The sequence below is a fragment of the Ambystoma mexicanum genome, chromosome 9 (assembly GCF_040938575.1).
Source record: "Ambystoma mexicanum isolate Mex_15411 chromosome 9, UKY_AmexF1_1, whole genome shotgun sequence".
Classification (NCBI taxonomy): domain Eukaryota; kingdom Metazoa; phylum Chordata; class Amphibia; order Caudata; family Ambystomatidae; genus Ambystoma; species Ambystoma mexicanum.
Genome location: NC_090931.1, coordinates 305640365 through 305667769, shown reverse-complemented (window position 1 = coordinate 305667769; position 27405 = coordinate 305640365). Strand labels below are relative to the sequence as shown.

The 27405-nt window shown below is 45.8% G+C and overlaps 1 protein-coding gene across 4 annotated transcripts in view; it reads left to right on the top strand.

The window, feature by feature from the left end:
• The window catches only part of GGNBP2 (gametogenetin binding protein 2), a 347388-nt gene that overhangs the window by 128959 nt on the left and 191024 nt on the right, over positions 1-27405 (top strand). For 2 of the 4 annotated variants that reach the window (XM_069614699.1, XM_069614700.1), the window contains exon 5: positions 13650-13778. The exons of the other annotated variants lie outside the window; for them this stretch is intronic. In XM_069614699.1, coding sequence (XP_069470800.1) covers positions 13650-13778 — 129 coding nt within the window. The remainder of the gene's footprint in view (positions 1-13649; positions 13779-27405) is intronic. 4 annotated transcript variants of the gene reach the window in all.

Below are 27405 nucleotides of genomic sequence, written 5' to 3'. Positions count from 1 at the left end.
AAATCCTGCTGCACAGATATCCAAGACGCCCTCTGCAACAAAATAACTTTGCTCCAAAAACAAATTAGTGCTAAGAAAGCCACACTACACAAGATTGCCTTAGAAACACAAGAAGCTATCTTGCAAGAAACCTCCACTAAACAAATCTCACCCAGCCACCAATTCAATTTCAGCTCTATCTCAATTACTGTGGCTGAAAAGATAATCGCCTCCCTCAAACCCTCTAAATGTCTAGGACACCTGTCCAGCACCTATTATTAAAGAAGCCGCTAAAGACCTAGATAATTTCATCTCCAGATTCATCAACTCCTTCAAATCATGTTCGGTTCCCACCAATCTCAAAGATGCATGGGTAATGCCTCTACTAAAAAAAAAAAAAATTTAGACCCCCAGCATTCCCACCAATTACAGGCCAATCGCAACCGTACCTTTATTTTTTCTTATCCTTGATAAAGCCGCTTATCTTGAGATAAACAACCTACTGTACACTCAGCAATCGGGTTTCAGGCCAAGACGCGGAACAGAGACGGCCCCTGAAGAATCATTTTGACGACCGAAAAGACAAAGGAAAAGCCAACCATTCTTCTCCTTGGACTTGGTCGACCATAATGTGCTATGCAACCACCTCCAAAACAGCTGCCCATTTCTCCAAGGAAGCCACCACATGGATAAGCTCCTTTCTGGATAACAGATCCATGAGTCTTCTCACCCTCCTCCGCAGCAGACCCAGTCCCCATCACCTGCGGTGTACCCCAGGGCTCCTGCGTTTCCCCTACCCTGTATAATATATTTACAAAACCCCTTTTTGACATACTTGACCATGTGGGTGTCTCATATACCAACTATGCTGACACCCAGATTCTCATCCCCATCCATGGAGACTACGACATAGATGTAACCATGATCAACAAAATCTATTTAATTATACAAACATGGATGGTCACCCACGGGCTTTGCCTCAATGATGAAAAGACGGCGCTCTTAATCGTTGGGGTCCACTAACAAGCTATCTAAACTCTCTACCCAATACAACTTCGTCATCATTGATGGAATTAAGATCAAAGTCTCTAAGGAAGTCAAGACCCTAGGCTTCTACCTGGACTCGGCTCTCAACTTTAATAAACAAATCAACGCCACAGCCTCTCTCAGCAACTACACGTGCAAGCTGATTCACACATGTAAACCTTTCCTGTCCACAGAAAGCTGTATTACGATTGCAAGGGGCTTGATCTTTTCTAAGGTAGACTACTGCAATTCCCTGTATCTGTGCACCAGCAAACGCAACCCCAATAAACTCCAGACTCTCCAAAATATAGGCATCCCAAAACACAGCATATCTCACATGTGAGACGTGCCACCATCTGGCTGTCCATTAATGACAGAATCAAATTCAAATCTCTTAACCTCACGCACAAATGCCTGTCCAACAAGGCCCCTCTATACCTCACTGATGGATTCACCAAATACACCTCAGCATGACCCATCAGAAAAGTGCAATGCAACAGCCTGCCTCAGAATTCCAAACTTTAGAAAAAAAAAAACAGGAGGCGCCAGCTTTCCAGTTCAGGCTGAACCGTGGAACTCTGTTCCTGACTTATTAAGAGCCATATCTACCTTCCACTCTTTTGACCAGCATCAAGAAATTGCTGCACTCCCGAGACCTGTAACCTCTTGCGCAAACATCCTTGTACCTCCTCCTGTTGACTTAATCGAACCAAGAAACCGTAACCATTAGAATTTAACTGTTGTAAATATATACATTGCTGCCATAAAATGTAAATCTATGTAACCTTATAGGCCACAAAATGTATCTGTGTATATATCTGCATATATTTGTATAGAGCTTGTATCTGGATTTTACCTCCAGTTCAAGCGCAACTATGCCACAAAATGTCTCTGTATATACCTGTACCTCATCTCCATGTCATCCTTAACTATGTAACGTACTACGTTCCAAGATGCCTACGGGCCCGGTGCGCTTTACAAATAAACAATACTTGTTCCCTCATAGGTTTTAATTGTTGACACTATTATTGCTGGGATAAAAGTTTACCAGCCTCCTTTTTAGGAGATTATAACTGAAAGTATGTTCTAATTCTAACCTTTAACCACTCAATAACTGAAGTTGTAACTGAAATAAGTGCAATACTGACCTTTACTGAAGTCACTCTGTGTGCTGGAACATGTGCTAGCATAAGAAGTCTTCACCAACTTGTATTGTCTTTTTAAAAACTGAATCCAGACTTTGACTGTAAGTAGATAACGCTTTTAAAGAATGCTTATTTAAACCTTGTGTATATTATAAATATTTATTTATAATTTTGTAAGTGTTACTACTTGTACTTACTGATTTTTCAATTGCATAGTTCTACAGCTCACATTACCCCTTCTTAAGATGAGCCTGGCTGCTCAATCACACTATCAACGTGTGTGGTACAGGCCTATATTAAATGGTGGGTTAGCTAATACCAAGAAGATAAGTCTTATGTAGTCCTCACCAATTGGACTGCATTAACTATTACCTAACAGCCTTTGGCCCCACTATCCTAGGACTTTGTGCTCAATACTTCTCGGACCCGCTTGTTGCCTCTGGGCCACCAATGGGCTGTGGGCTTTAATGGTGGCCCTGCGTTCTGCAATCTACCAAAGCATGTGACCTGGCAAAGGGACCAGTTGCCATAGCCGTCGGCCAGTGCCCTTTGTAAACTTGGGTGGGAGAAGGGGCTGCTTGCGTCATTCCTGGCCATATGTCCCAGAAGGCGTGCATAAGGATGTATAGCCTTAAAAATACAATACGTTTAGTGATTAAACAAGTGTTCAGGGCTGGACTCTAAGCAGCTTTCCTCCACTTTCTGTTTTGGCGTTGATGCCGAATGAACTGTGCCAATTCTTGATCTGCTTTAGTTTTATTTTTCTTCTGTATTTGTCAATGCTTTGCTCTACTTCATTCGAAGTTCTGGCACTTTTATCTTGGCCCTTAATTTATTTTGTGTCGCTTTTTGGATGCCGGGTGTCTGAAAAGCACGACTTGACGTGTGCTGGGGCCTGGCTGCGAGGAAACATCCATTGTTTCCTCAATACAAAGCTCTTCTGTATCGCTTTTTAACCAGACTGAGGACTGCTCAACCTCCAGGCCTTCTACAATAGTGGTGGCCTTGCCTTGGGATTTTTTTCCGACTGCATGGCTTATGCAGCCCAGTGCTTTCTTTGGTGCTCCTTAAGCTTTTTGACTTGAAAAGCTGGCACGCTCGGCATTGAACCTTGTGATGGTCCCTTGGAAAGCAACGGTTGCACACGAGTTGTCCTTCCAAAGGAATTTAGAATTGCAACTTGGGCAACATTTTAAAGGTGTATTCTCCATCGGAGCGGCGTTCCCGAGGAACTGATGTTCTGAAAATAAAGGGGAGGGAGACATTCTATAAATGGGACACGTGTATGTGACTTAGGTTGGCATTGCCCCTTCCTACTGTGTGGATTGGTGTTGTCAAATGCAGCCGCCTAGTTGCTCTTGTTCATCCACATTGCTCATTGTCAAAGATCTACAGTTTGCTGTTTGGATTTTTTTTAAATGTTAGCAACCATCGCTAGTGGAAAAGTCAAACTGTAACTGCATGTACATGTCCAACCCAGTGGTGGAAAAAACAATCTGAGGGCATTGCATGTGGGAATCAGGAGTGTACATGTAGAATACAGATGGTGTGACAGGATTGTACTGATTGGCTCCCCTTTTTGAATTTGAAATGAAATGGATTCTAAGCAGATGCAAGCCACAAAGACTATTATTGGGTAAGTAATGTTTTTATCTAGCTATCATCTCGCACTCTGTGCTGCCTATAAGTGGGAGGGGGTCGGCTCACATTCTGCCCTGTTACACCCATTGACAAAATAGAGCTGTGCTGCGATTTTGAAGCCGCCTTAAGATGACTCGGATTGAAGGACTTTCCCGGCACACCGGACAACAGCCAGGAAAGCAATGGAATTGGCTTCAACTGTTACGCAAGGACCGAAAACAAAACTCCAACTGGACTCCAGACATGTGCAAGCTGAAACTGAACTGATGCATTGAAGGTTTCGGACCTACAGCGACATCCGTCCTACTGGACAAACTAAACACTCCTATACCCTTCAGAAAGGCGGGCTATAAAATCTGAGCAGCAACCAGAGTATTACAATCAAACCAGCAAAGTAGAGGAGCAGTTGTCCTAATGAACACCAGTGACTATATGCCGAAGGCACACACGCAACGTTCTTAAACAAGATACTACAAAAAGCTACAGGAAGACCCAACCAAATAACATATAAGGGAACTTGAGAACATAAAGAAACTTCTGAATGATATCCAGGAACACATTCAGGGCCTGGTACCAGATAACCCAATAGTCTGTACTTGCAACATGCTCACCAAGGCACACAACCACTGTGGAGGCCCAATCAAATCTCTATCGGGCATGCTGACTTGAACATCTCTGGATGGGTTGAAAACCTCTTGAAGTCTCTTCTAAGAGACCCCAGCTACATCAGGATACCGCTTGTCTACTCCACAGCATGATCTAAATCCCCTCCCAAGAGGCACATTACTAGCATCCATGGACATGGAGTAATTGTAGTCAAATTTCTGATGTTTGTTAATCTGCTTAGAATCACATGCTGTGCATAGTCCGACATCCAGTGGTCACTGCGGAGTATTGCATTTTGTTTTCCGTAGTCGAAAAGGGGACGTCGACAAGGCGTGTCTGTAACACTATCCCTATAGTGATGTGCAGTGTACCCACAACCCCTCACGCGTCGAGGTCCCTCAGATAGTTTTTTTCCGCCCAGTTATTGGTCGCCTTTATGCGGAGCTCCTCGAGAGACATTGCAAAATTATTTCCTCGACCCTTGGTCGTTTATTATTAACTATCACATAGATCCCTCCCTCGACGTAGCTGCAAAGCTGTTCTCCGCCGAGCAAGATCTTCGACGGAGGGACGAGCGGAGGAGATCCTTCGGGGCTGCCGAACACGTGGCCTGGCCTCGCCGGTCTAACACAGTAGGGAGAGTGGGGTTGTTGGTCATTTCTTTGTTTCACTGTGAGAATGCCTTTCTCTTCCCCTCCCTCTCTTTCGAGGTTGTAATCACATTTCATGCCCTCAGCTATGGAGAGGATGCCCTTTAGGTTTTTCCCGCGTTGCAAGGGCAAGTTTACCTGGAAGGACAAGCATAAACGGTGTAACTGTTTCTTACCCCTCGATCACAAAGAGGACGGCTGTGCGGCCTGTAAGTTACTTAAACCCAAAACTTTAAAGGACCGCAGGGTCAAAAGGTGGGAAGCCTATGCGATGTCTAGGTCTGACTCCTCGCCAGCTGCCGCCGCCGAATGTGATGAGGACAGTGATTACACGGCCTCTGCAACGGAGGCTGTAGACCTCTTGAAGGAGCGTTCCCGCTCCTCTTCGTCCGTCCCCGGCAAGCCCGGCTCACGCCCCGCTTATGGGGATGAACACCCCTGCGACAAGGACGAACACAGAAAAACACATAAGCACATACCCCACGGCACGCATTCGTCGAAGACCAAGGCAGCCATAGCGTCAACGGAGGCGTCGGGTCCACTGGCGTCTTCCGCCGACCGTAAGGGTCACACGCCTTCCGCGACCGGCGACTGGGCTTTCTGTAAATAAGGGCGCTAACCCCAAATCCTCAGGCGATGCGCCTCGCAAGAGTGCGTACGTTGCCAGTAAAGACTCGGCACTGCCTAGCGCGATGGCGAGCGATTCCCCCGACGGAGAAGCTGATCGCCGAAAGCCTCACGCGTATAGCTTCTAAAGACGGCCAGAGACGGACGGCGGGTGACACGTCAAACTGCTCACAAGGCCAAAGAAACGCTGAGGACGCCGGAGGGTAGGCTGGGACTGCTCCCACCGTCGACGGAAGACCCTAGCCAGCGAGAAGGTTTCTCAGAAGGCGAAGGGACTCTATCTTCGACACTATGGGACAGAACTAAGCAACTACAGGGAGAGGAAACTCCCAGACCGCTCTGGCCTACCTTACTGGACTGTAGAGAGGTTCCAGTCCTGTATGGACAAGCTAGACAGGTTCATGGCCATCCCAGAAAATAAGACACCCAAGAGGCCAAGGGAGGTACTCCAGGAGGGGCCATGGGCTAAATACCCGAAGCTATTTATCCCCCTACACGAAGACATGAACTCTTACGACCTCACTGAAGAGGACTCTCACTTCCAGAAAGAGGATGAGTTTGTGAATAATGAAGACCAACAAGAGAAAGGTTTTCATGATGGCACTAACCTAGGTGAGGAGGGCTACGAGGAGGACCCAGGTGAAGGTGGCTCACAGCCCTGGCAGTCGCCATCCGGTGTCTACAGACCCCGACATTATAGACATTTTCTTCTTCTCAGACCACACCGGTCAGGAACCCATCTCCAGTAGACTATCAGCCCACCCTAATGCGCTACTGAGGAAGGCAGCAGCGGATTTTGAAGTTGAAACTGGGGAGGTCACCCCAGATACTGATTTCTTAGAAAGGATTATTAAAAACTTCCCACTAGTCAAACTATTCCTATCCTCGCCTCGGTTAATAGACGACTCGCCCCATCACTGTCCACCCCCGCGCTGGTAAGAGGGGTCAATCCAAGAATCGAGAAATTGTTCTCACCCTCTGTCAGACCCATTATATATCAGGGGTCACTCAGTCCCGGACTCCTTAGTGGTGACTAACACAAGGAAGAGGGCTGGGGTTCCACTGTCAACCAGCGAGGCACCCCCAGTTAAAGAAGGGGGAAAAAGCTTTATGCCTTGGGCAAAAGAATTTCCGCCTCTGCAGCGTTTTCAATTAGGATTGCCAATAATAATACATTGTTGGCAAGCTATGCTGATGCTCAATGGGGAAAGCTTAAGCAGGACATCGAAGAAGCCCCTGAACCTCTAAGAACTTGCTTATTGGCTACAGTTACAGAAGGAGCTCTGGTCAACCAGAGCATCATTAAGAACACTCTTGATGCGGCAGAAACTGCTGGCCGTTCTTTGGTGCAGGGAATTCTGCTGAAGCGTCGCGTCTGGCTTCGCAATTCTGGTTTCAAGGCAGAAACGTAGGCGTCGCTCATTAATAAGCCAATAGAAGAGTCAAATTTCTTTGGAAGGGCAGTGGACGACGCACTGGAAAATGCGAAGAAAGAATTCAACACCATAAAGACCTCGGACCAAATCTCAAAGCCTCCAACAGGTGGGGATTTGGGAACAAGCACTTTTTTCGTGGCCAACGCCAACAGCAGCAACAGCATTACACTGCAGGCAACTGGCCCCCTAATCAGGGTACCGGTAACCAGTATAACCAAAGAGGACAACGTTGTGGCAAGGGCAGAGGCCAGGGCTCCAGCCCCAGAGGCACCCCGGCAAGTAACACCAAATGACCCGAAGGTTCGGGTCCCCTCCCATGCGTCTCCGGTTGGGGGCCGGATAACATCGTTCCTATCAGCATGGGAGGCAATAACATCAGACCGGTGGGTATTGTCAACCGTAGCCCACGGGTACTGTATAGAGTTCAATCGGTCCCCCACCTACAGACCTCCAAGGGGATGATGCCTGTCACCAGAATTCCTAGTCATCCTCCTGCAAGAAGTAGAACAGCTGCTACAGAAAGGAGCAATAGAGGTCGTGCTCCTATCTCCGGTAATGGAAGGTATTTATTCAGTGTACTTCCTTGTACCCAAAAAGGACCTAACCATGCGCCCTGTACTAGATCTGCGCCCAGCAAACAAATTTGTAAAACCACAAAAATTTCATATGGTAACATTACAGGAGGTAATTCCCCTGCTATCTCAGGGGGACTACATGACAACACTAGACATAAAAGATGCATACTTTCATGTTTTGATGTTGCCAGCGCACAGAAAATACCTCCGGTTCATGATGGAGGGCAAACACTACCAGTTCAGAGTGCTACCCTTCGGCATAGCGTCTGCACCGAGGGTATTCACGAAGGTACTGGCACTGGCAGCGGCCCACCTGCGCAGGTTGTCCATACCGGTATACCCTTACCTCGACGATTGGCTCATAACGGGGGAGTCCTACGAGACATGCTTCTCAAACACCCAGAAGACAGTAGACCTTTTGTTCCAACTGGGCTTCTCCATCAACGAGAAGAAGTCCACCTTAGACCCCAGCCAAATCAAACAATTCCTAGGGGCTCTAATTCGAACAAAGGACGGCCCGTCTTCCCCTCCAACGAGAGGGTCCAAAATCTGCTGTTTCAGATCCCTCAATATGTGGCCGGTCGAGAGGTGACGGTACGCAAAGCAATGCGCTTGCTAGGAATGATGGCGTCATGTATTTATTTGGTACCTCGCGCGCGCCTGCGCCCAATGCAAGAGTGGCTCAACAGCCAGTGGTGTCAGGCCAGCGGACAATGGGACGATCTAGTGGTGGTCTCGCAGGCCTTGGTTCTCTCGCTACGGTGGTGGTCGAAGGAAAACCTGGTAATGGGGAAACCATTCGCCACCCCTGCAGTGGAAGCCACTCTAACCACAGACGCATCCCTCACAGGATGGGGGGGGGCTCACCTATCCCATCAGACTGCTCACGGAGTTTGGACTCCGAGCGTAGCTTCCAAGCACATAAACTTATTAGAGCTACTTGCTGTGTTCAAGGCACTAAAAGCCTTCCTAACACACCTACAAGGGAAGACAGTGATGGTCCTCACGGACCGCACCACAGCCATGTACTACCTCAACAAGCAAGGGGGCACTCACCCTCCAGGACTGTCCAAGCTGTCCCAGAACATCTGGAAGTGGGCTCTCAGACACATGTTCCTATTGTCACAACATGTACCAGGGGAACTCAATCTGCTAGCAGACGAACTCAGCAGAGACTTCCATCTGCCCTCAGAGTATGAATGGCGGTTACACGAAGACATCGTCTTTGACATCTTCACACAATGGGGCTTCCCAGAAATAGACCTGTTCGCAACTCTGGAGAACTCGCAATGCCTAGATTACGCCTCCAGATACACACAGAACCGCTCCAAGGGGGAACGGTCTCTGGATACCATGGTCAGGGAAATTTGTTTACGCTCCCCCCCCCCCCCCCCCCCCCTTCCCCGACTCCTCTGCTGAACAAGATAATGCACAAGATGCACCAGGAACCAGTCACCATGATACTGATCGCCCCGATGTGAGCCCGCCAACCATGGTTTGCGCACCTGATGGAGATGTCCTTGTCCCCACCAGTGAAACTGCCCTGCCCGTACAACTTGCTGTCACAGGACAAGGGCAAGACACTACACCCATGCCCACAGAACATGAATTTAGCAGCCTGGCTCCTGAGGTCATAGAATTTGGCCATTTACAACTCCCTCACAGATGCATGGACATGGTCAGAGAAGCAAAAAAAAAAAACACTCGCCACTGCTATTCTAGCAAGTGGAAGAGCTTTGTCATCTGGTGTAGAGGTAAGAGCATCAACCCAGTCCACTGCTCTCCCACACAAATTGTCCTTTACCTGACCCATTTACTGGACTCGGGTCTAGTGTTCAATTCTATTAAAGTCTATCTAGCGGCACTTTCTGCATACACCACCTCTCTACTTAAGGTGTCATCGTGGAAAGTCCCAGGTATCAAAGCCTTCATGGAGGGGGTAAAGAGAATACACCCTCCGATAGCAAACCCAGCTCCCGGCTGGGACCTTAATGTGGTACTTACAGGCTCATGGGCTCACCCTTAAAGAGAATACACCCTCCGATAGCAAACCCAGCTCCCGGCTGGGACCTTAATGTGGTACTTACAGGCTCATGGGCTCACCCTTTGAACCCATGCACAAGGCAACTCTTAAGGAGCTCACTCTTAAGAATGCTTTCCTAATAGCCATCACCTCCATTAGGAGAGTAAGTGAACTACAGGCTCTTTCAATTCTAGACCCCTCAGTAACAGTTCACAAAGATAAGGTGGTTCTACGCACACACCCAAGGTTTGCACCGAAATTCATATCGCAATTCCATGTCAACCAGTCAATAGAACTACCAACGTTCTTTCAAAACCCTTCCAATTTGGGAGAAAAGAGCCTGCATACACTCGATGTGTGCAGAGCTGTCATGTTTTATATGGAAAGAACTAGGCCACTGAGAAAGACTAATCAGTTCTTTGTCTCGGTGGCAGCAGGAAGAGAAGGAGATGCAGTCTCAAAGTCCACTATATCTAGATGGATTGTTCAATGCATCACTCTGTTTCTCTCTTGCTAAGAGAGAACTACCCTTCAAGCCAAGAGCACACTACTCGAGGCACTGGGGCATCCATAGCATTCATTGCAAACGTTCCCCTTGAGTCCATTTGCAAAGCGGCAACCTGGAGTTCTGTACACACCTTTACAAAACACTACTGTCTAGATGCTCACTCTAGATCTGATTCCCAGGTGGGACAAGCAGTATTAAGACATCTTTTCTCTACTGTTCCTTCTCACAACCCACCTCCAACTCCAGGTACTGCTTGATAGTTTATGCACAGCATGTGATTCTAAGCAGATTAACAAACATCAGAAGACCATGCATTACTTACCGTAAAAGCATTTCTGATGGTTGTATCTGCTTAGATTCACATGCGCCCACCCTTCCTCCCCGCTCGGATGGAAGGAACATAGACGTCTTTCTACATCTCTCTCTTTTCTGTACTCGCGTATAGAAGGCTCCCTCAGGGCAGAAAAAATACAAACAGAGGGACCTCGACGCGTGAGGGGTTGTGGGTACACTGCACGTCACTATAGGGATAGTGTTAGACACGCCTTGTCGACGTCCCCTTTTCAACTACGAAAAACAAAATGCAATACTCTGCAGTGACCACTGGATGTCGGACTATGCACAGCATGTGAATCTAAGCGGATACAACCATCAGAAATGCTTTTACGGTAAGTAATGCATTGTCATTCCCCACATTGATGGCACTAAGGCATGTAAGCATGTGCTTGGCGAACATGACCTGCTTGCTGACACTGTAGCCCAGTACATAGAATGAATCTTTACCCGCAACTATTTTGACATTTGATACTGATACCTCTCTCAACGATGCAGACTGCCATGGGTACTCTTATAGCGTTTCAGTATTCACATTTCTTCATGGCATAATTGGAGACTGATTTCCTTGTCACTTGTCCCGCAGACCTTTTTAGATCTTTTGTTCTCCTCTTGATGTGAATTGCGGGGGCACAGGTTATTGTAAGCTTCCACAGAAGATTTTATGAATTCTATGCAACCATCAACCTTTAACTCCCCAAACCCCCTAAATAAGTACTTTTCCGTGTCAACAAAATGCCAATTCAAGATGACTAGCTTCAGACCACAGTAGATCGCAAACCAACTGACCAGGCCAGCGAGTGACTTCCTCCACCCAGTGCACACAACATGCTACAATATTTAGCCAAGCATTAAGAGCCAACCAAATAGGCTCAATAGAAACATACAAGTTTTGAGAACAGACTTTAATAATCATGGATGCAGCTAGAGAATTGTGAAAATGCCAGTGCAGTGCAACACAAATCTCCCAGAGTAACTTCTTAGGATATTGGTCCAAACCTGGGTGCCACTGGTTATCGCTTACAATCCAGAGTTGGATGCACTTGATAAGATTGCTAAGAAGATCCATACAACTCATTTCGCAACAAGATGAATGTCTGAGAACCTTTGCCCGAGATGCCCCTCGTTGTTTTCATACAGCCAGCAAACCTGAAGGGAATGATTAAACTAAGCAAACTACAAACAAATGGCACAGAAAATGGAACAAAGCTGTGCAAAAACAAGATGCATAATCTGCCCACCTAACATTTTTGGATACAATCTAGATGACCCATACAGGGCAGTACTGCAAAATGTTAGGGTGTTTTACATGCACGTCTACGAACATTGCATTCTTGATTATGTGCATGAAATGTCCTGGGTGGGGCAGCTATATAGGGGGGAAGCAAGACAACCTCTATGTAAATGCATGAACCTCCACCATCAGAGTGTCAAGCGATGCACAACTGAGAGCCCAGTTGGTGAGCATTTTTTATGGGAAGCAAATCATATGCTTGATCTCAAAATCGCTGTACACGGGGGTCATTTCAGGACTGACAATGGCAGGAAGACCTTTGGATTAAAATGCATGCACATTTTCAATACACTGACTGCTTGAACAAACTCTTTCCACCTATAGAGAAGATGTGATCACAACATTCAGACGACCCGTTCCATTTTTCCAAAGCCATTCAGGGTCATCCGACAGCCTCCCTAAGGCAATGGCTCACTACCAGCCTCTGCCCAACCCATATCTATCAGCCCTCCCAATGCCCCAACAGCAGACACTTCCCAGAAACATGCGAGGGCCTAGTCACTTTGCCGTTTTCACATGATTGTGATGTACAATCCTGACATGGTATTTGACACACTCGCCACACTGTGCTCTTAGAGTCAAAGACCTAACACGTGACTGGCTGTGCCTCCTCCCTATTAGCCTTCTAGAGGAAAAAGCCTGATTTGTGGATGATTGACACCACTGATGTGGCTAAGAGACTGGGTTGACATTGAGTTTCAACTGTATTGGCACTATCCCATCTCTTCTTCCTGGAAGCACTACAACGTGGAGTTTATGCTTTTTCCCTTTTTATTTTCTTCCCTATGCCCAAGCCCCCCCCCCTTAAGTTTCACTGATTCCTGCCTCACTTAACCATGGACCATTCAAACCTTGAAGTCTGCAGCGTGTGTGTATGTGTGGGTGGGGCTTCAACATCTAATGCATGCCTCTCAAAGCAAACTACAAATCTGATTCACAGACCAGCATGGATGAGGAAAAAGGAATCTCGGGAGGGGCTTTATAAGCTGTAATGCTTTTCAGAGACTGCCAGAGGAAGTGATGAAGACCATGAAAGCTAGCAAATAAATTACTTTGTGAGCTTAATTAAGTTAGTGTTGATCAAAAGGAAAACCAGTCAATTTCTGAAGTATTAAATCTCTGGGAGGGCTGAGTTTTATTTTTGAAGGGCCTGCATTATGGACTTCTAATGCCCATTGTGGGACATAAGGATATTTGAGGAAAGTCAATTTGATGGACTGGCTTACTGATCAAGTGTTTGTTCACTTGGTGACCCTGATGCTATGGGCTCCCTCACATTACCATTGCCTACCCTCTGCGAATGCACTTGGTCTGATATTCCCTCTAAAGGTAGTTTTGATGAGAATTGCACAGGGGATTTGAAAATGTTGACTAGGTAGCAGATGTGCTCATTGTTCGCAGCTTTTTGCCAGACCAATACATAGTGCAGTGCACCCCACTACCCCCTGCACCCCTCCCCCCCAGCCACTTTGCTGGTCAAGCTTGAATTGGATCTCAGCCTCTGGTAATGTGTCGGAGTCTATAGGCAGAGTACTGTAGTTGCTAAAATGGGCACTTATACTATAATCTTGGCAGTGGTTACCTTTTTCACTCTATGGCTTTCATGCAGAATTGGATTCGATCTAGACCATGAAAGCAATCCTGTTCAGCGTAAACGAGCCTTGTGTGCTTGGCTTTTGAAACGGTCTGATCTGCCCAATTGTTACGGTCTCCTTTATTAACTTGTGTAGCATAATTTTTCAGGAAAGTATTTGTTTACTTACAAGCATGCATAGCTATTAAATGTCTGTTTTAAAACTACTACAGTGAAGGGACCGGTAGCACTGTCAATACTGGAAAAACGTTAGGCGCAGATAAGAAAAGTAGCGAAGACCTCAAGAAGGAGATGAAATGTAACATCCTTTTCCACTTTGGACCTTTCCAGGCGCCATTGAGGTAATCTTAAAGAAATCGGTAGCAATGGCAGATCATAGGTTTTGTTCCTTTTAACTTAGAGAAAATAAGATGCATATATTTATTGTAATTCCTTTTTAGAGCTCACATCGCCAAGTTGCTTTCTAAGACTTTTATATTTTTGCTTAAGCAGTGTTTTGCGAAGGAATTATTTATCCATTGGTACAGCTGCTTTGACCAGGCATTTCCAGTAGGACTGTATATGGGAAGCACACGTTAAGACATTCAGGCAATTAGTTTGACAATGTGCGAAGTGAAATACATTTTGCACACACAGCATTCTTGCAACATGTGGGTATTCTCTCAGCAATGATACGTGACATCTCTCTCCCTTAGCAAGTAATACAGATTTGAGACCTGTCGTAAACTCATGCAAACGTATTTCATGTTTTTATGGTGCTTCTGTCATTGGACTGAATATAAACACTTTTGGGTGTCTGACATTTGCTTGCATAGAATGGTTCAAAGTATTATTTTTTTTTTTTATGTTGACAATTGAGCAGCTCTCCTTCAAGATCAGCGGGTATCCTGTTTGGTTACTGCATCTCTACTACTCATTCTGATAATTGTACTGTCAATGTTATAGTTGCAGCTACTGCCTCCACAAACATGCAGAAATGGTACCCTTTAGTGTTGACTAGGTCTAGGCCTTAAACCATTTTGTCTGGTGTTTAGGCCTATTTTGTCACATCGTGTGGAGTTCATAAACATCAGACCACTCCCTCTTATGAAATTGATGGGTAAGCCAGCATTGTTTGTTGGTTTTACTGTTTAATCCTATTGAAAATATGTAGTGTCAATATTCAGCATTTCTTGACGCACACGCCTTTTGTACGTTTTCACAATTAAGAAATGGGATGAAAAATCTTTGGACAAGTTCAACAGTTTTTGTTACTAAAATATTTTTATAGGAGTAATGATTGGTCTGTAAACACAACAGTAAAAGGAAAGACTAACTAGACTCAGCAAAGCTGTCTTGTCCTCCCTCCACTGCCGATTAACTAGGCAGATCGAGCACGTATGTTTCAGAGTAACACAGCTGGGCCCAGACAAGCCAACAATTGATGGGGAGACGATGGCGTGGAGAAGAAAAGCCACGCATTAGGCATTCAACTGACAGTGGTGCTCAAAACTTACTACTGAATCCTTTTACGCAATTCACATTATTTCCTGATATTTTGTGTAGATTACTGCATCCTGGATCTCTTATTCAGTTTGCTTCTTTTTGGTCTTCCAGATCGTGAGCATGTCCTTTTTGGTCAGTGTAAACTCTCTGAAATGCCACAAGAATCAATAGTGTATAATGCAATCGCGTTTGCAGCACAGATAAATGAGTCCGTCATGATGCCCTAGCCACACCAAGAATGTTCTCTGTCCTGTTCAGAAGCTGACTAAGAGTTACACGCAAGCATTTCCACAACATGTGGCCTAATGTATTGTTGTGTGACTTACAAGCCCAGCAGAATTCTGAATTTCTTAATCCCCTCAATCTTTCTTGCTGGAGTACACAGTACATTGTTAATACTGTTCTTTGTGTGTACCTCAAGTTCACATTGTCCTCAAACCTATGCCTATTCCTAGCTACCTTTACAGCAGGCCCTTTCCCATTGTGCCTTAATGATGCACATTCTGAACTGACCAGACCACAAAGTAAGTATATGCTTTAGCACTTTCAGACGTCACAAAGACATGTAGCGTTATAAAACCGCAAAATCATTTAAACTATCATTTAAAGACACGAGAGGCAGAAATAAATGATTTTTTAAGAAGACTCCTCTAAGCCAAATCTGTACGCTCTTGGAAGTGTACTGTTAAACTGAAGTAAAGCCTCTTTTATTCAAACTGCTACAGCTGACTCTTCCCCCCCCCCCCCCCCCCGCCCCCAACTCGCGTATTTGATTTGATCTTTCAAATGTGTGCACATTGCCTCGACACTGGATGTCTCTATCCCGCATTATTCCAAATTAAATCATGTAACTTTTTGCTGACCATTTCAGTCAAGGTTGTGTCTCAATTAAACTAATACTAGGTCCGGTCCCCTTTCCTCCATACTTTCGGGAGCTCATGACGAGCAGTGGATGAGAACAGAGCCTTCATACAGCAACACATGTGCTTCATTTTTAAATGTGTGAAGAGGTGGGCTTCACATGCATGGTTTGACCATGTCACCATCAGAGACGTAGACCGGGTAGGGCCTGAGCGGGCACGACCCACCCAAAATCTGCAAATGCCCACTCAGCAGAGCTGCAAGACCATTTACAGATGCCAATATCACTGGGATGCGCACAACTACATTAACTTCAGGCCCCACTTGTTGGACAATCCTGGCTATGCCTCTGGCCACCATGCTCCTTCACATCACTCCCCTTTTCTGCATCCGACAGATCGCATGCCTCGTGCAGCACTTTTTAATTTTTGCTGCTTCATAATTGGTTATTTATAACGTGCTGAATAACCAGAGGTTTCCAAGTATGGGACCTGGGGATCGAACCTGTGTTGCTCCGTGTCTTGCTTCCAAGGTTAGCGTGTTGCCCCATCCTCCTTTCCTGTTAGGTAGATTTTCCTTATTGAGTGACATTTTCCCCACTTTGTGTCCCTAGCATTTTTGCTGGACTATTGGATTTTTGGACGGATTCTCTTGAGTGAATGAACATCTTTTTCCACACTCATTCAGTTACTCTAACCTTGGGGAACCCTTTTTATCTGTTTGATACTTTTTAATGGAGTTCTGCTTTCCTCCATGTTTTGTGGCATCTACATTTTATTATTGCAGTACACAGCACTTTCTGTGCAGTGTTCCTTGAAGATCCTTGATCCTTCCTTTTTCCTTTTATGTGTTGACACAAGTTAGCAGGGCAGGGTACAACCTTGTTTCCCTCCTGTATTTTATGTTGAGATCAGCACATCCCACATTATGTGGAGTGCTGAGGGGAAACATTGTCTCCCTTATCTCACTGTTTCAGTAACATTTTACTGTTAGAAGTTCATCTGACAGGCAGGTGGCAGTTTACCTTTACAACTTCTTGTGAAACTCTGTTGCAGCCTGCTATTGCAGCGTTGACGGGGGATAGGGGGACCATTGCCTAAAATGGTGGCTGTACTTTAAGCCCTGTTCATGACTTGTTCCTACTTGAGCCTTCTACCTGCCTGAGTGCTTGAAAGGACATGAATTGGGTGAGGTGACCGAAACTCCCCTGGTCTTGTCTTGCAGTGTGCCTGCCAGGAACCAGTTTGTGCTGGGAGGCTGGTTGTGCCCTTTGGACAGCCAACCCCCAGATTTGCATGACGGCTTCACTTAAAAGGTACTGTTCAGCCACTAATACTTAACTGGGGCCTGCTTTCTTGTTCCTGTGCTTCAGGGTGTGGGGGCAGGGCGGCGGCTGTAGCTAAACTGTTAATTGCATTCCCTCCTAGGCCTCCATTGAGCTACATTTGGGTGGACAACCCTTTGTGCTCATACCAAAAAAAATCTGATACTTACCTGTAAACCTGAATAACTTAATAGATTCTGCCTCGTTTGCTGCCTACCTACTTTTCCTCTTTTGTGCTTGGTCGCTGGACCCTCTGCGCCCCCCCCCCCTAGACTCTGAGACTCACTTAGAATAGGGCTGGACTCCCTAGGATTTGGTTAATAAGGGGTTAATTAGTTTCTGATGTTTGTTAATCTGCTTAGAATCACATGCTGTGCATAGGTCCGACATCCAGTGGTCACTGCGGAGTATTGCATTTTGTTTTTCGTAGTCGAAAAGGGGACGTCGACAAGGCGTGTCTGATAGAATAGGGCTGGACTCCCTAGGATTTGGTTAATAAGGGGTTAATTAGTATACACGTTGGTCTACAGTTTACATACCTGTTTGAAGTTTTTGCCATTTGTGTTACTTTAAAAGTGTTCTAAGTACCCTTTATCCTTTTTATATTGCATATATATTCTGTCTTTAATGCTATTGTGTGATAGTACCTACCTTACTTAAAAGTTACAAGCTTCTTTAGTCTATATACATTACTTATATTTGTATATAGCTACTAGTGTGATTCCTTGAACTACGTGTATGCCCGGAATACTGTGTGCCTCACTAGAGCCCCCATCCCTCCTAGACTAAGCCTGGCTACTCAGCCATAGCTACCAAACCTTTGGGTAGTTCAGGCCAAACCTAAGGAGTGGCCCCCATTGATTCAAGGTAAGTTTTTAAAGTCTTATTAGAGATGGCACTTTGGTCAAGCCTCCTAACACTGTGCTACTTGATTTTCTTTTTCTTTCCTCTTCATTTCTCTCCTGCGTATGACTGGTAAAATAGGATTTTCTGAGCACCCGCTCGAGTGAGACACCATGGTGTGGTTCGCCTGGTACCAGTGGCGGACACTTCCACTTTGTTTTTGGGCCCTCGTCACTGCTGGAACTCCTGTGCACTCTTTATGCTCTTTCTTGGATGCTGCTCAAGCATTGGTTGGCACGGTGGACGGATGCTCCATCTGAAGAGCTTTTTTGCTTCGAAAAGTAAATCCTTTTTTTCTTAGTCACTACATCCAGGAGATTCTTTTCCGGGGACCGAGCAGGTTGGTAGGGCACCGTCTGGGCTGCTTGTGGCTAGCCACCGTTTTACCGAGTCTGAGAAGGCGGTTACCGGTCCTCGCATGCAGGGCCCTTCAGTCTGAGGGAGCTCTGGCCACTATGAGGGCTCTTACCGGAAGCCTTCCAACAGCAGAGGGTGAGAGTGGGTGGGCTGCGTAACTTACTGGGATTTGTCCTGAGGCCCATCCCACACCAAGCACCAGGCTTTGTCGTGGAAGGCCTGAAACAACACAGGACCGGTATGGTGCACTGTGCTTCTGTGGTGATCGTGTCAATTTGTGTTCCACTCAGTACCTGGGTGACTACCAGGTAATCTCCTATTTCTCCTGGCCGGAACAAAGGTGTAAAAATGGATTTTCATAATCTTTTGGGCAGGTTGAGAGGCCCCCCCCAATTCTAGTGAACTGGTAGAAGGCACAAAAGTCTAGCCTAGCTCTATGAAGGTAGGTGACGGAGAAGTAAAGCTTGGACTCTGAAGAGTTAGGGGGCAATGAATGGTCCAGTGAGACAAAAAACAATATTTATTAAGCCTGAACACACTGACGATTCACTGTCATGTCTCCCCCAAAGGGAGCCCAGTCACATAAGGCTAGGGAGGTGAGGCCGCTACCAAATATTTCCCCTGCCCCCCCCCACCCCTACGGGTGGTTTAATGTGGGAGGACTTCATGGGGGGAGGGACTCTCCTCTTAGGGGATAAGCATGACCTCCTGGGTAAAAGTTGGCACAAAACCCCAAACCTAACCCTCTCGAGCCCGTTGCCACCTTTCAATCCCGCACTTTCCCACCTTGATGGCACTTCTATTTGTTATTGTAACATACCAGTTATTTCTACTGAGACGAAGATTGCTAACCATGCAAATAGTATGACTGACTCAAATACTGGTACGAAATAGATTACCAGCAAGACGGTTCTGAGTTGAGGTGGCCACCAGGACCCATGAAAAATGGGTTATAAAAGATGCTGGAACGGTATAGACTTCCGCCGGGGCGACATGGGGAGTCTTGAGAAATGCATAAAAACGGTCAAATAAGGGATACGAAGACCAGCACGAATGACAGTCCAGTCTGGGAAGTTCAAAGGAGACTTGGTGGGAAAGCCAAGAGCAGTCTGCTCCCAAAGGCAAGAGGCTGACGACTGAGTCCTTTGTCCGGCGTTGTGGAGCAGGTCAACATCGGGACTGAAACCTGGTAGATGCACCCACATAGTTTGTGAAGAGACCAGGAAGAAGGTATGCAGAGCGAAAGCAGCAGAAGCCAGATGTCGGTGCAGCCCCGCGAGAAGGCTTGAGCATCCAAGAAGAACCAGGGGTAAGAGTCCCATGGTAAACAAAGGTAACTGGCACATAGCGGGGACTGGTAGGGGCTTAGAGGTGCGGTAGAGGCCAGCCGCATGGGGGATAAAAATACGAAGCATTTTCCTTATGGCAGTACTTGGGAGAGTCACCCAAGTTGGCCTAGGGAGAAGGGAAGAGAACGAAGGGTCTGGGCACCAAACAAGGTGAAATCTAGAACAATAACTAGCATATTCCTCGTGGCATTACCTGGCAGGGGAGTGAACCAAGTGGGCGTGATAAGAAAGGGGAGCAAACTGGGTCTGGGACCCAAAGACGTATAAGGTGAACATCAGAGGGAAGAACCCCTATACCATGGTAGTGAAAAGACCACTGACTGGAAAAGGAGATCCTGGAGCTGTTGCAGTCGTTACCCAAGAAGGCTGGAACGGAGCCATCCCCCCTGATCTTTACTGGCACTTTGAAACTAGACGTCCATGGCAAGGGAGTAATTCCCTTTGAACACAGTTGGAACTTTGGTGATGCCGTTATCCAGGACAAGGGAGTCCATTATTTCCCCCCACTTCCCCCCCACGCCTCAGGATCCAGCTTGAATATTACCAGAGAAGCCAGGGGAAAGGTGTCATTCCTCCTGGCCTCGTCTGGAACTGTGTCCAGATCCAGACCAGGCGAAGGGAGTCATGAAGACTGTTTTAAAACTCCAGAACAAGGGAGCCATTCTCCTGGTGAGAGAACTTTACCTTTAAGACTGTTTAGGTATAGTGTAAGGGATAGAGGTAATGTTTTGACTGGGGACGGTGCATTATTTAGTTGGACGTTCTGGCAGACACGTTTGTTTTTAGTTTGAGGCAGGGAAACGCATACTAAATTTAGGGATGGCTAGGTTTTTGAATTCAATAAGTCTTTGCCAACCACCATGACACTTCCTGGTCATTTGCCGCCTTCTCCACCCTTACAACTTAACTTTTATAGCAAAGTGTTGTATCACTAAATCCACACTATGCACATGTATGTTCACCATGCAGTGCTTTTGCTGAAGTGCACCAACACTTTTTTAGACTGTTAACTTGCGTTTCTTAACTGAACTATATTTAACTGTAAGTGAAGGAAAACCGGTAACCAGAACAAGTTAGAAACTGGTAAGTATTGAGAGACCTGCTGAAACAGAAATACACTGCCTTTAAAATTGAAGTCCCAATCACCTAAAAAGTAATTCCCTGCTAAAGAGGATTCACCGGATACCCTTAGTCCCAAGTCCCCGTGAGTTAGTTGTAGAACACGATTTGGCAAAGCCAGCAGATGAGTGCAAGAGAAGAGGTAAGTAAAGTTCTTTAGTGGTACTCTCCAAATCCCACCACGTTCGAGAGAGCTTGTTCAGAACTCCTTTATCATGACCTGGCATGGCAAAGGTGGAGCTAGGACTTTGCGCACTTTAAACCCTATGTTTGTGAGGGGTATAAACCGTTATGTAAACTTGCACCCTTTACTCAGATTATTTTAGAAACTCCCCTGGGCTTTCTGAATCCACTGGGTGTACTTCTAGTCTTGGTTGCTTTGGACGAGGTTGCAGGGGTGGTGGTGGTGGTGGTGGTTAGGAAAGAGTTTAGTTTTTTAATTTGTATTTTTTCCTGCTCCCCCCCCCCCCCCCCCCCATAGACTTCAATTTTTATGGGGAGACTGATCAGGCCATCAGATTGTGCAGAGCTTTTTTTATTGATGGCTTGTATTTTTACAACTGCACACATCATGCTAAAGTGTAGTGTGGGTATGATACTTTGTGTCCTTGTTTTGTAATTTTTGGTTACAAATACAATCTGTGCAGGATGGGCTGTTGGCAGTGGATATTTTCTTACTGTGTTGACTTTTTTTTTTTTTTTTTTTTTTTTTACTTGTGCTCTTTGCAATTATCGCAAATGACTGCCAAGTGTGGCAAACTGTTGAAGGCCGTGACACACAATCTTTGCCTGTCCTTTGGCCATATTGTTCTTTAGCCTTCTTACTGCACTCTCAGGGCCGGAAGTGCCTTTATACGGAATGCCCTTTTCTGGGAAAATCTGCTGCTTTTGCGGGCTAAGTGGTGGCCTGTGTGGCTAGATGTGGGGCTGGGTACTGTCTGGGCCCAATCCACATCCCAGTGCCTGAATGTTTGTTGCTGGGCAGATTTTGTTATCGGTGTCTTGCCATGATTGGATAGTCAATGCAACTTTGAATGGTGCAGATTGTTACTATTAGTTGAACTGGGCGAGCTTCCAGTCCAAATCATGGATAAAAGGAGTCCTCCTGCAGCCATTCAATAAATCCACTTTAGATACCACACACCTATGAAGATCTGCAGCTGCTGACATCCTTTGCACCTGACCAGCATCAACTCCTGTCAAGACTGTTGGGCAAGACTGCATGCAGTACCCTTTGGGTGCACTACAACAACCTTGACCACCTGGCAATAGGAACCCAACCTTTGGTATAAGTCTTTACTACACAGGTTGTTAGCGTGTTGAGCAGCCATGCTCATCTCAAGAGGGGTCAGTGTGGCTGTAGGGGAAGTTACAGAGATTCACAGTGACAAGTATTCAATTAAACTTACACACAAGGTTTCTTGATTAATCAATTATTAATTTAACAGTCAGAGTAAGCCGCCTTCAGAGGGGTGGGGGGGGGGGGCAATATAATAGTAACACACAAATACACTCTTAATATTTCTAAATCAGGCGTTACCCTTTTGGGATGTCCTACACCATCAGGTGACTTTAGTAACTAGGACACTGTGGACATTAATATACTACTGTTGGCATTTCGAATCGGATTTAAGAGTTTGGCAAGGTTATTAGAACAGAGCAAGAGATCACACCAATATTCTGAAGCAGGTAGGTACTTTTGGTAACTCCAATGCAAAGTTAGTTCACCACTTCATGGAAGGAAGACAAAACGCAATGTTGGAGGGAAGAGTCATTCAGCGAGCCAGGCTAGGCCAAAGTCAATTGGGCAAATGTCTAGGTGAGCTGAAGCACTTCTTGCAGGTACGCAAGTCTTGCACAATGTTTTAGAAGTCTTTGTAGAAAAGAGGAATTCACAGCAGGGCCACAAGCTGTTGAGGCTTGTGAAGTAAAGAAGCAGTCAGCAACTCTACAGAGCAACCACAACCAGTCTCACCAACAAGAGTGCAGTTACACGACAAGAGGTAAGTTCTCTTGGACTGTACAGTACCTTTTAGGTTGAAGAAAAGTGCAGCAGATGGCTTCTGTTCCTGTGCATCTCTGCGGATCCTGGTGTTCCTGGTCCTCAGTCGTGGAGACCAGAGGGAGGACGTCTGGAGACTCCTGCACTGCAATGGCACGGTCACTGACTCCAACCGGCAATCTTCAAACAAGTGGCACTTCGGTGTTTCAGCTCCTGCCGTCTAATGCAAATAGCAACGCTGCAGTTCCTGGCTGTCGAGATCGGCTTTCTTTGCATCTGGGGTTCAGCTCTCTGAGGTGGCTCAGGCTCGGTCAGTCCGGCTTCCTGGGAGTCAAGAGGATCTTCCTGGAGCTCTTGGCCAGCTTAAAATCAACACACACCATCGGGTGTTCCTCTCACTGGCTATTCGGTTCCAGCAGCAACTACAGTGGAATTTCAACTAGCTCCGAGAGGATATCCAGATGGCTTACTTTCAGTTGATTGGTCCCACCAACTCAAGGGGAGAAGTCGTCCTTGCAGGGCTTCTCTAGTCGAGACGAAATTGAGTTTCAGCACAGCAGCAGGGCTTCACCGGGCAAACCAACAGTCCAGGAGTTGCTGCAGGCGTCCTCTAAAGTTCTTCCTTGGATTCCTTCGTCCAGTGGTCGACTCTGCCTTTCAAGCCAAAAAGCCTCTCCTTTTATGCAGGTTTCTCCCGTTCATTCCAGCCTAGCTGTCAATCACACAGCAGGATGGCTGTCCTTGCCGGACAGCCAGCCTGCTAATCGCATAACAGTGCATTCCTGTATCCTAGGAGACAGCACAGGGAGTTTCAGGCACCTCACATGCTTCCTGCCCCCGCCAGACACCCTGGAGCCAGAGGCGGGCTTCACTTGTGAATCCCGCCAAAGGCAAAGCGAACACAGGGACCAAACCTGGTTTGGCCCGCAGAGTAAATCTCAAGAAGGGCCTTTCCAAGAAGAAATGGTGAAAGACTGGGGCCATTTTGACAAAAATGACACCCTTGGGTGCTTTACCGCAGCTGCGAATGCAGCCCACGGTAAATGCACACCCCGGTAGTAAAACGTAAACCACTGCCACCAGCCATTAATCGAGGAAAGGGTAACATAAAAATGTTACACGAGAAGCTAGACAAAGGGGATACTAAGTAACCCTTCCAGCACCCTATTGTAAGATGGTGTGTGCTGGGTCTAGAATGTTTACGATGTAAGTAAAGTCAATTTCACTTCACTGCTCTTGGAAACAGTAGTTTATCCAAGAGACAGTATTTAACCCTTGGGAATTCTAAAAGACTTCCCTGTGCCACTGCACTGAAGGGGCTGTGTGACACAATTTTTAAAAAGATGATGCCTATGGAGTTTGTCAGACTCAACAACCAAAAGAAAGAGTTCAAAATCACATTAAAATACACGAGAGTGTGGGGAAATGAGGGTCTCACTCTCTCCAGGCAAAGACGTTAAGTCCTAGAGTCCAGCAAAAGAGCTGGGGGTCTCCAAGGTAGAGGAATTGGCACATTTCTGAGAATTCTCCCTAACGCAGGCCCTGTGAAGCCCTGCTCCTCTACCTGATCGATACACCCTCATTGCAGATTTGACCCGTGGACTGGTGGAAACTGCCAATCTTGCTCGAGGATCTGGCCTTCGGAATTGTCCCTGCACCAACCAGTGCTGTCCTGGGCTACCTCGCTGCAGCAATCGCTGTTCAGAGTGCATTCTTGGAACTTGAAGGGTCTTTAGCGTGTACTACAAGATGTCTGCTCCTGCACTTTCAGCCTGCTTGCATCAGTGGAAGCCGTGCAGGGCCTGCTTCTTTGTTAGTCCATTGAAGATTGTCTGCCTCTGCCTAATTGTGGTGACTCCAATGCAATCCATCGTCTTCGCTCCTTGGAGGTGTCCTGTAGTTGCCTGCTCTGCAGACGTCTTCATTTTTTCTTTGCATAGGTGTTGCTGGAAGGTGCCTGGAACCGAGATTCGTGCACTGCAACTGACTGAAACTGAGCCTGCATCTGAAAGTGACCTGTGCTCCTGCGACCCCTGGCCATCCCTTGTCTGGAACAATCACAGAATGGGTCCCCAACAGATTCTGGAACCTCAGGGGTGGTCTCTGGAGAAATCGAATAAGGGTGGGGGTAAGTTTACGCCCATGTAACCCTATGGAGAATGAGAGATTTGGGGGAACAATGTTAAGTCCTGTCCCTGTTACTTTCCTAACTAAGATCGGTGGTGATTTTGGTCAAGGATCCGTTACTAGGCCTATCCTAGTGTAGTGGGATTGAGCGAATAACTTACATGAACTTTCCTAAACTTTAACTGAGTCACTACCACTGGCATCAGCGAATTGCATAGTAATCCTTTTGTTTACTAAAGTGTAACTTTGCAACTAATGACTTTAGGACACAAAGCCCCCAACCATCTTTGGGCTGGGCTTTCTAAGAGCTAGGGGATTGTTTTATGGTTTCTACTGAACTTCATGCACCACAGGACTTGCCTGTTTTTACAATGGTTATTGAATCAAATGCTTTCTAAATACGATGTATAGTTTTATATAAGTATTAAGGTTAAATAAAACTTGGTTTACAAAAATCTGAAATTAATTTAAGGTAAAAGACACACTTATTTTAAAAAAAATATTTAAATCAAATATGTTAACTTTAACTCACCCCGTTTGTGTTTTGCTAAGTTTTATTGTTGGTCTCAAATGCTTCAGTCACAGTAATGTGCTGTGAATATTTGTTTTTAATGTGCATTAGATTTGTCCTGATTTAGTTTTTTTTTAGTTTTTTTAACCAAACTCGTGTAAAAAAAATAAATAAATTCTTTACGGTTAAATAATTGATTTTGAAGGTTTGTTATAATGGCTTGTGTTGTAATAGTATGTACTATGTATGGGGAATTAAAACAAATAAAGCCATGTGCTGTTATGCAATATGCTCTTAAGTGCCAGTGGCCAGGCCCTTCAGCCATTCCCCTTTTATATTATAACACATCGGGGCAGTAGCCATGGCCTTCAGCAATGGCTAGTGTCCATGGCCTCTGGCTGCACTCGCTGTATATTTTACAACTAATCGGTCACTAGCCATGTCCTTAGGCCATTGGCAGTGCTATCAACCTTCAGCCGCGCCCACTGTATATTGTATCACATTAGGGGCCACTCTCTATGGCTTTATTCCATGACCTGTGGCTATGGCCTTCGGCTGTGCCACTGTGTATTGTACGACACTTACCAGCCACTAGCTGGCCATGCACTCCGTCCACAGCCTTGGCAAAGGCCAACGCCTAAATAGTTTAAAGCTTTTAGCCAAGGCATTAATGATCTGTCTGATGCCACCTGTGATGTAAAACATTGTGGTCATAGGCTGCAAAACAGGGGGCGTGAAGTTAAGGTGGATTGAGGTTAAATTTCAGGGTTTGGGGTGTTAGGTTCCCACCTTAACGTCCCTGCAACTAAAGTTTTTTTTTTTTTCCTTTTTGAATTTCAAGGGTTTGTTCCATAGATTCTTTTCCACACCATGTTTTAGAACACTACCAGACCACTAGCCGTGGGCACGGCTGAAGGCCACGGCCAAAAACACTTTCAACCCATCGCTCAAAAACTACGTTAATCGATCAGACTGGTTTGACAGTGGCATTATGTATAGAAGATGGCAGGCGTTGAGAACTCAAATTCTTTTTTAGGTAATGCGCAATGAGATTAAATGCTTTGCTAAGGATCACACTTTGGTTAAGCAGCGTGCCACAAGCCCCTAGTTTAATGATGGGCCTCTGGGTGACTGTTGTGATACATCGCACAACCTCCAACTAACTGCATTGAAGCAGCACGGAAAAGGGGAATAAATTACCGGCTTCAAGAATATTGGCACCCATGGATATACGCACAGTAAGTGAACATATATCTTAAAGTGAAATATACAAATGTAGTTCAATTGACCTTCCCCCTTAGAAGTGTGCAAGACAAAATAGCATTGGACTTAAATTAAAAATGAACGCCAGAAAAATAATCTGCAAGAGGAAATGTTCCAATAAATATGCTGGCAAAGTATAAAAGGTGCTCATGTTTTCAACCCAGCAATCTAGCGAAATATTCCCTGGAAATCAAAATCCCAATATGAAACTAGTGCTTTTGGTCTTGTGGGTAAGCGTCTAAGCGTCTGCACTGGGAACATGACAACCGGAGTAAAATCCTGGTAGCCAAATACTTGAGCAAGCTTGCCAACCTAAGAAAAAACCCAAGGTGTTGTGTCCGCCCTCTGAAAAAAGTTACACATTTCATTGACGCGTCCTTGACTTGTGACCTGAAAAGCAGCCACAATCGGGAGAAAATACCTGCACCTAGGATTTCAACCTTTTGCCCCATCCTGGGCAAATACTTACTTGCCCTCCCATCGTTTCTCCTCTTCACCCAATGTCTGGCTTTTAACAATAGTCTGCTTTAAAGAGAACTTAAAGTACATGTACCATTGTTAGACCAGATTGTATGCAGTAATGTACCTGTGAGAGACTACACCAGTCTTGTTCTCTTGGTATTGGGTAACCCACCTATTGGTATAGGTCTGTACTACACAAGTTGGT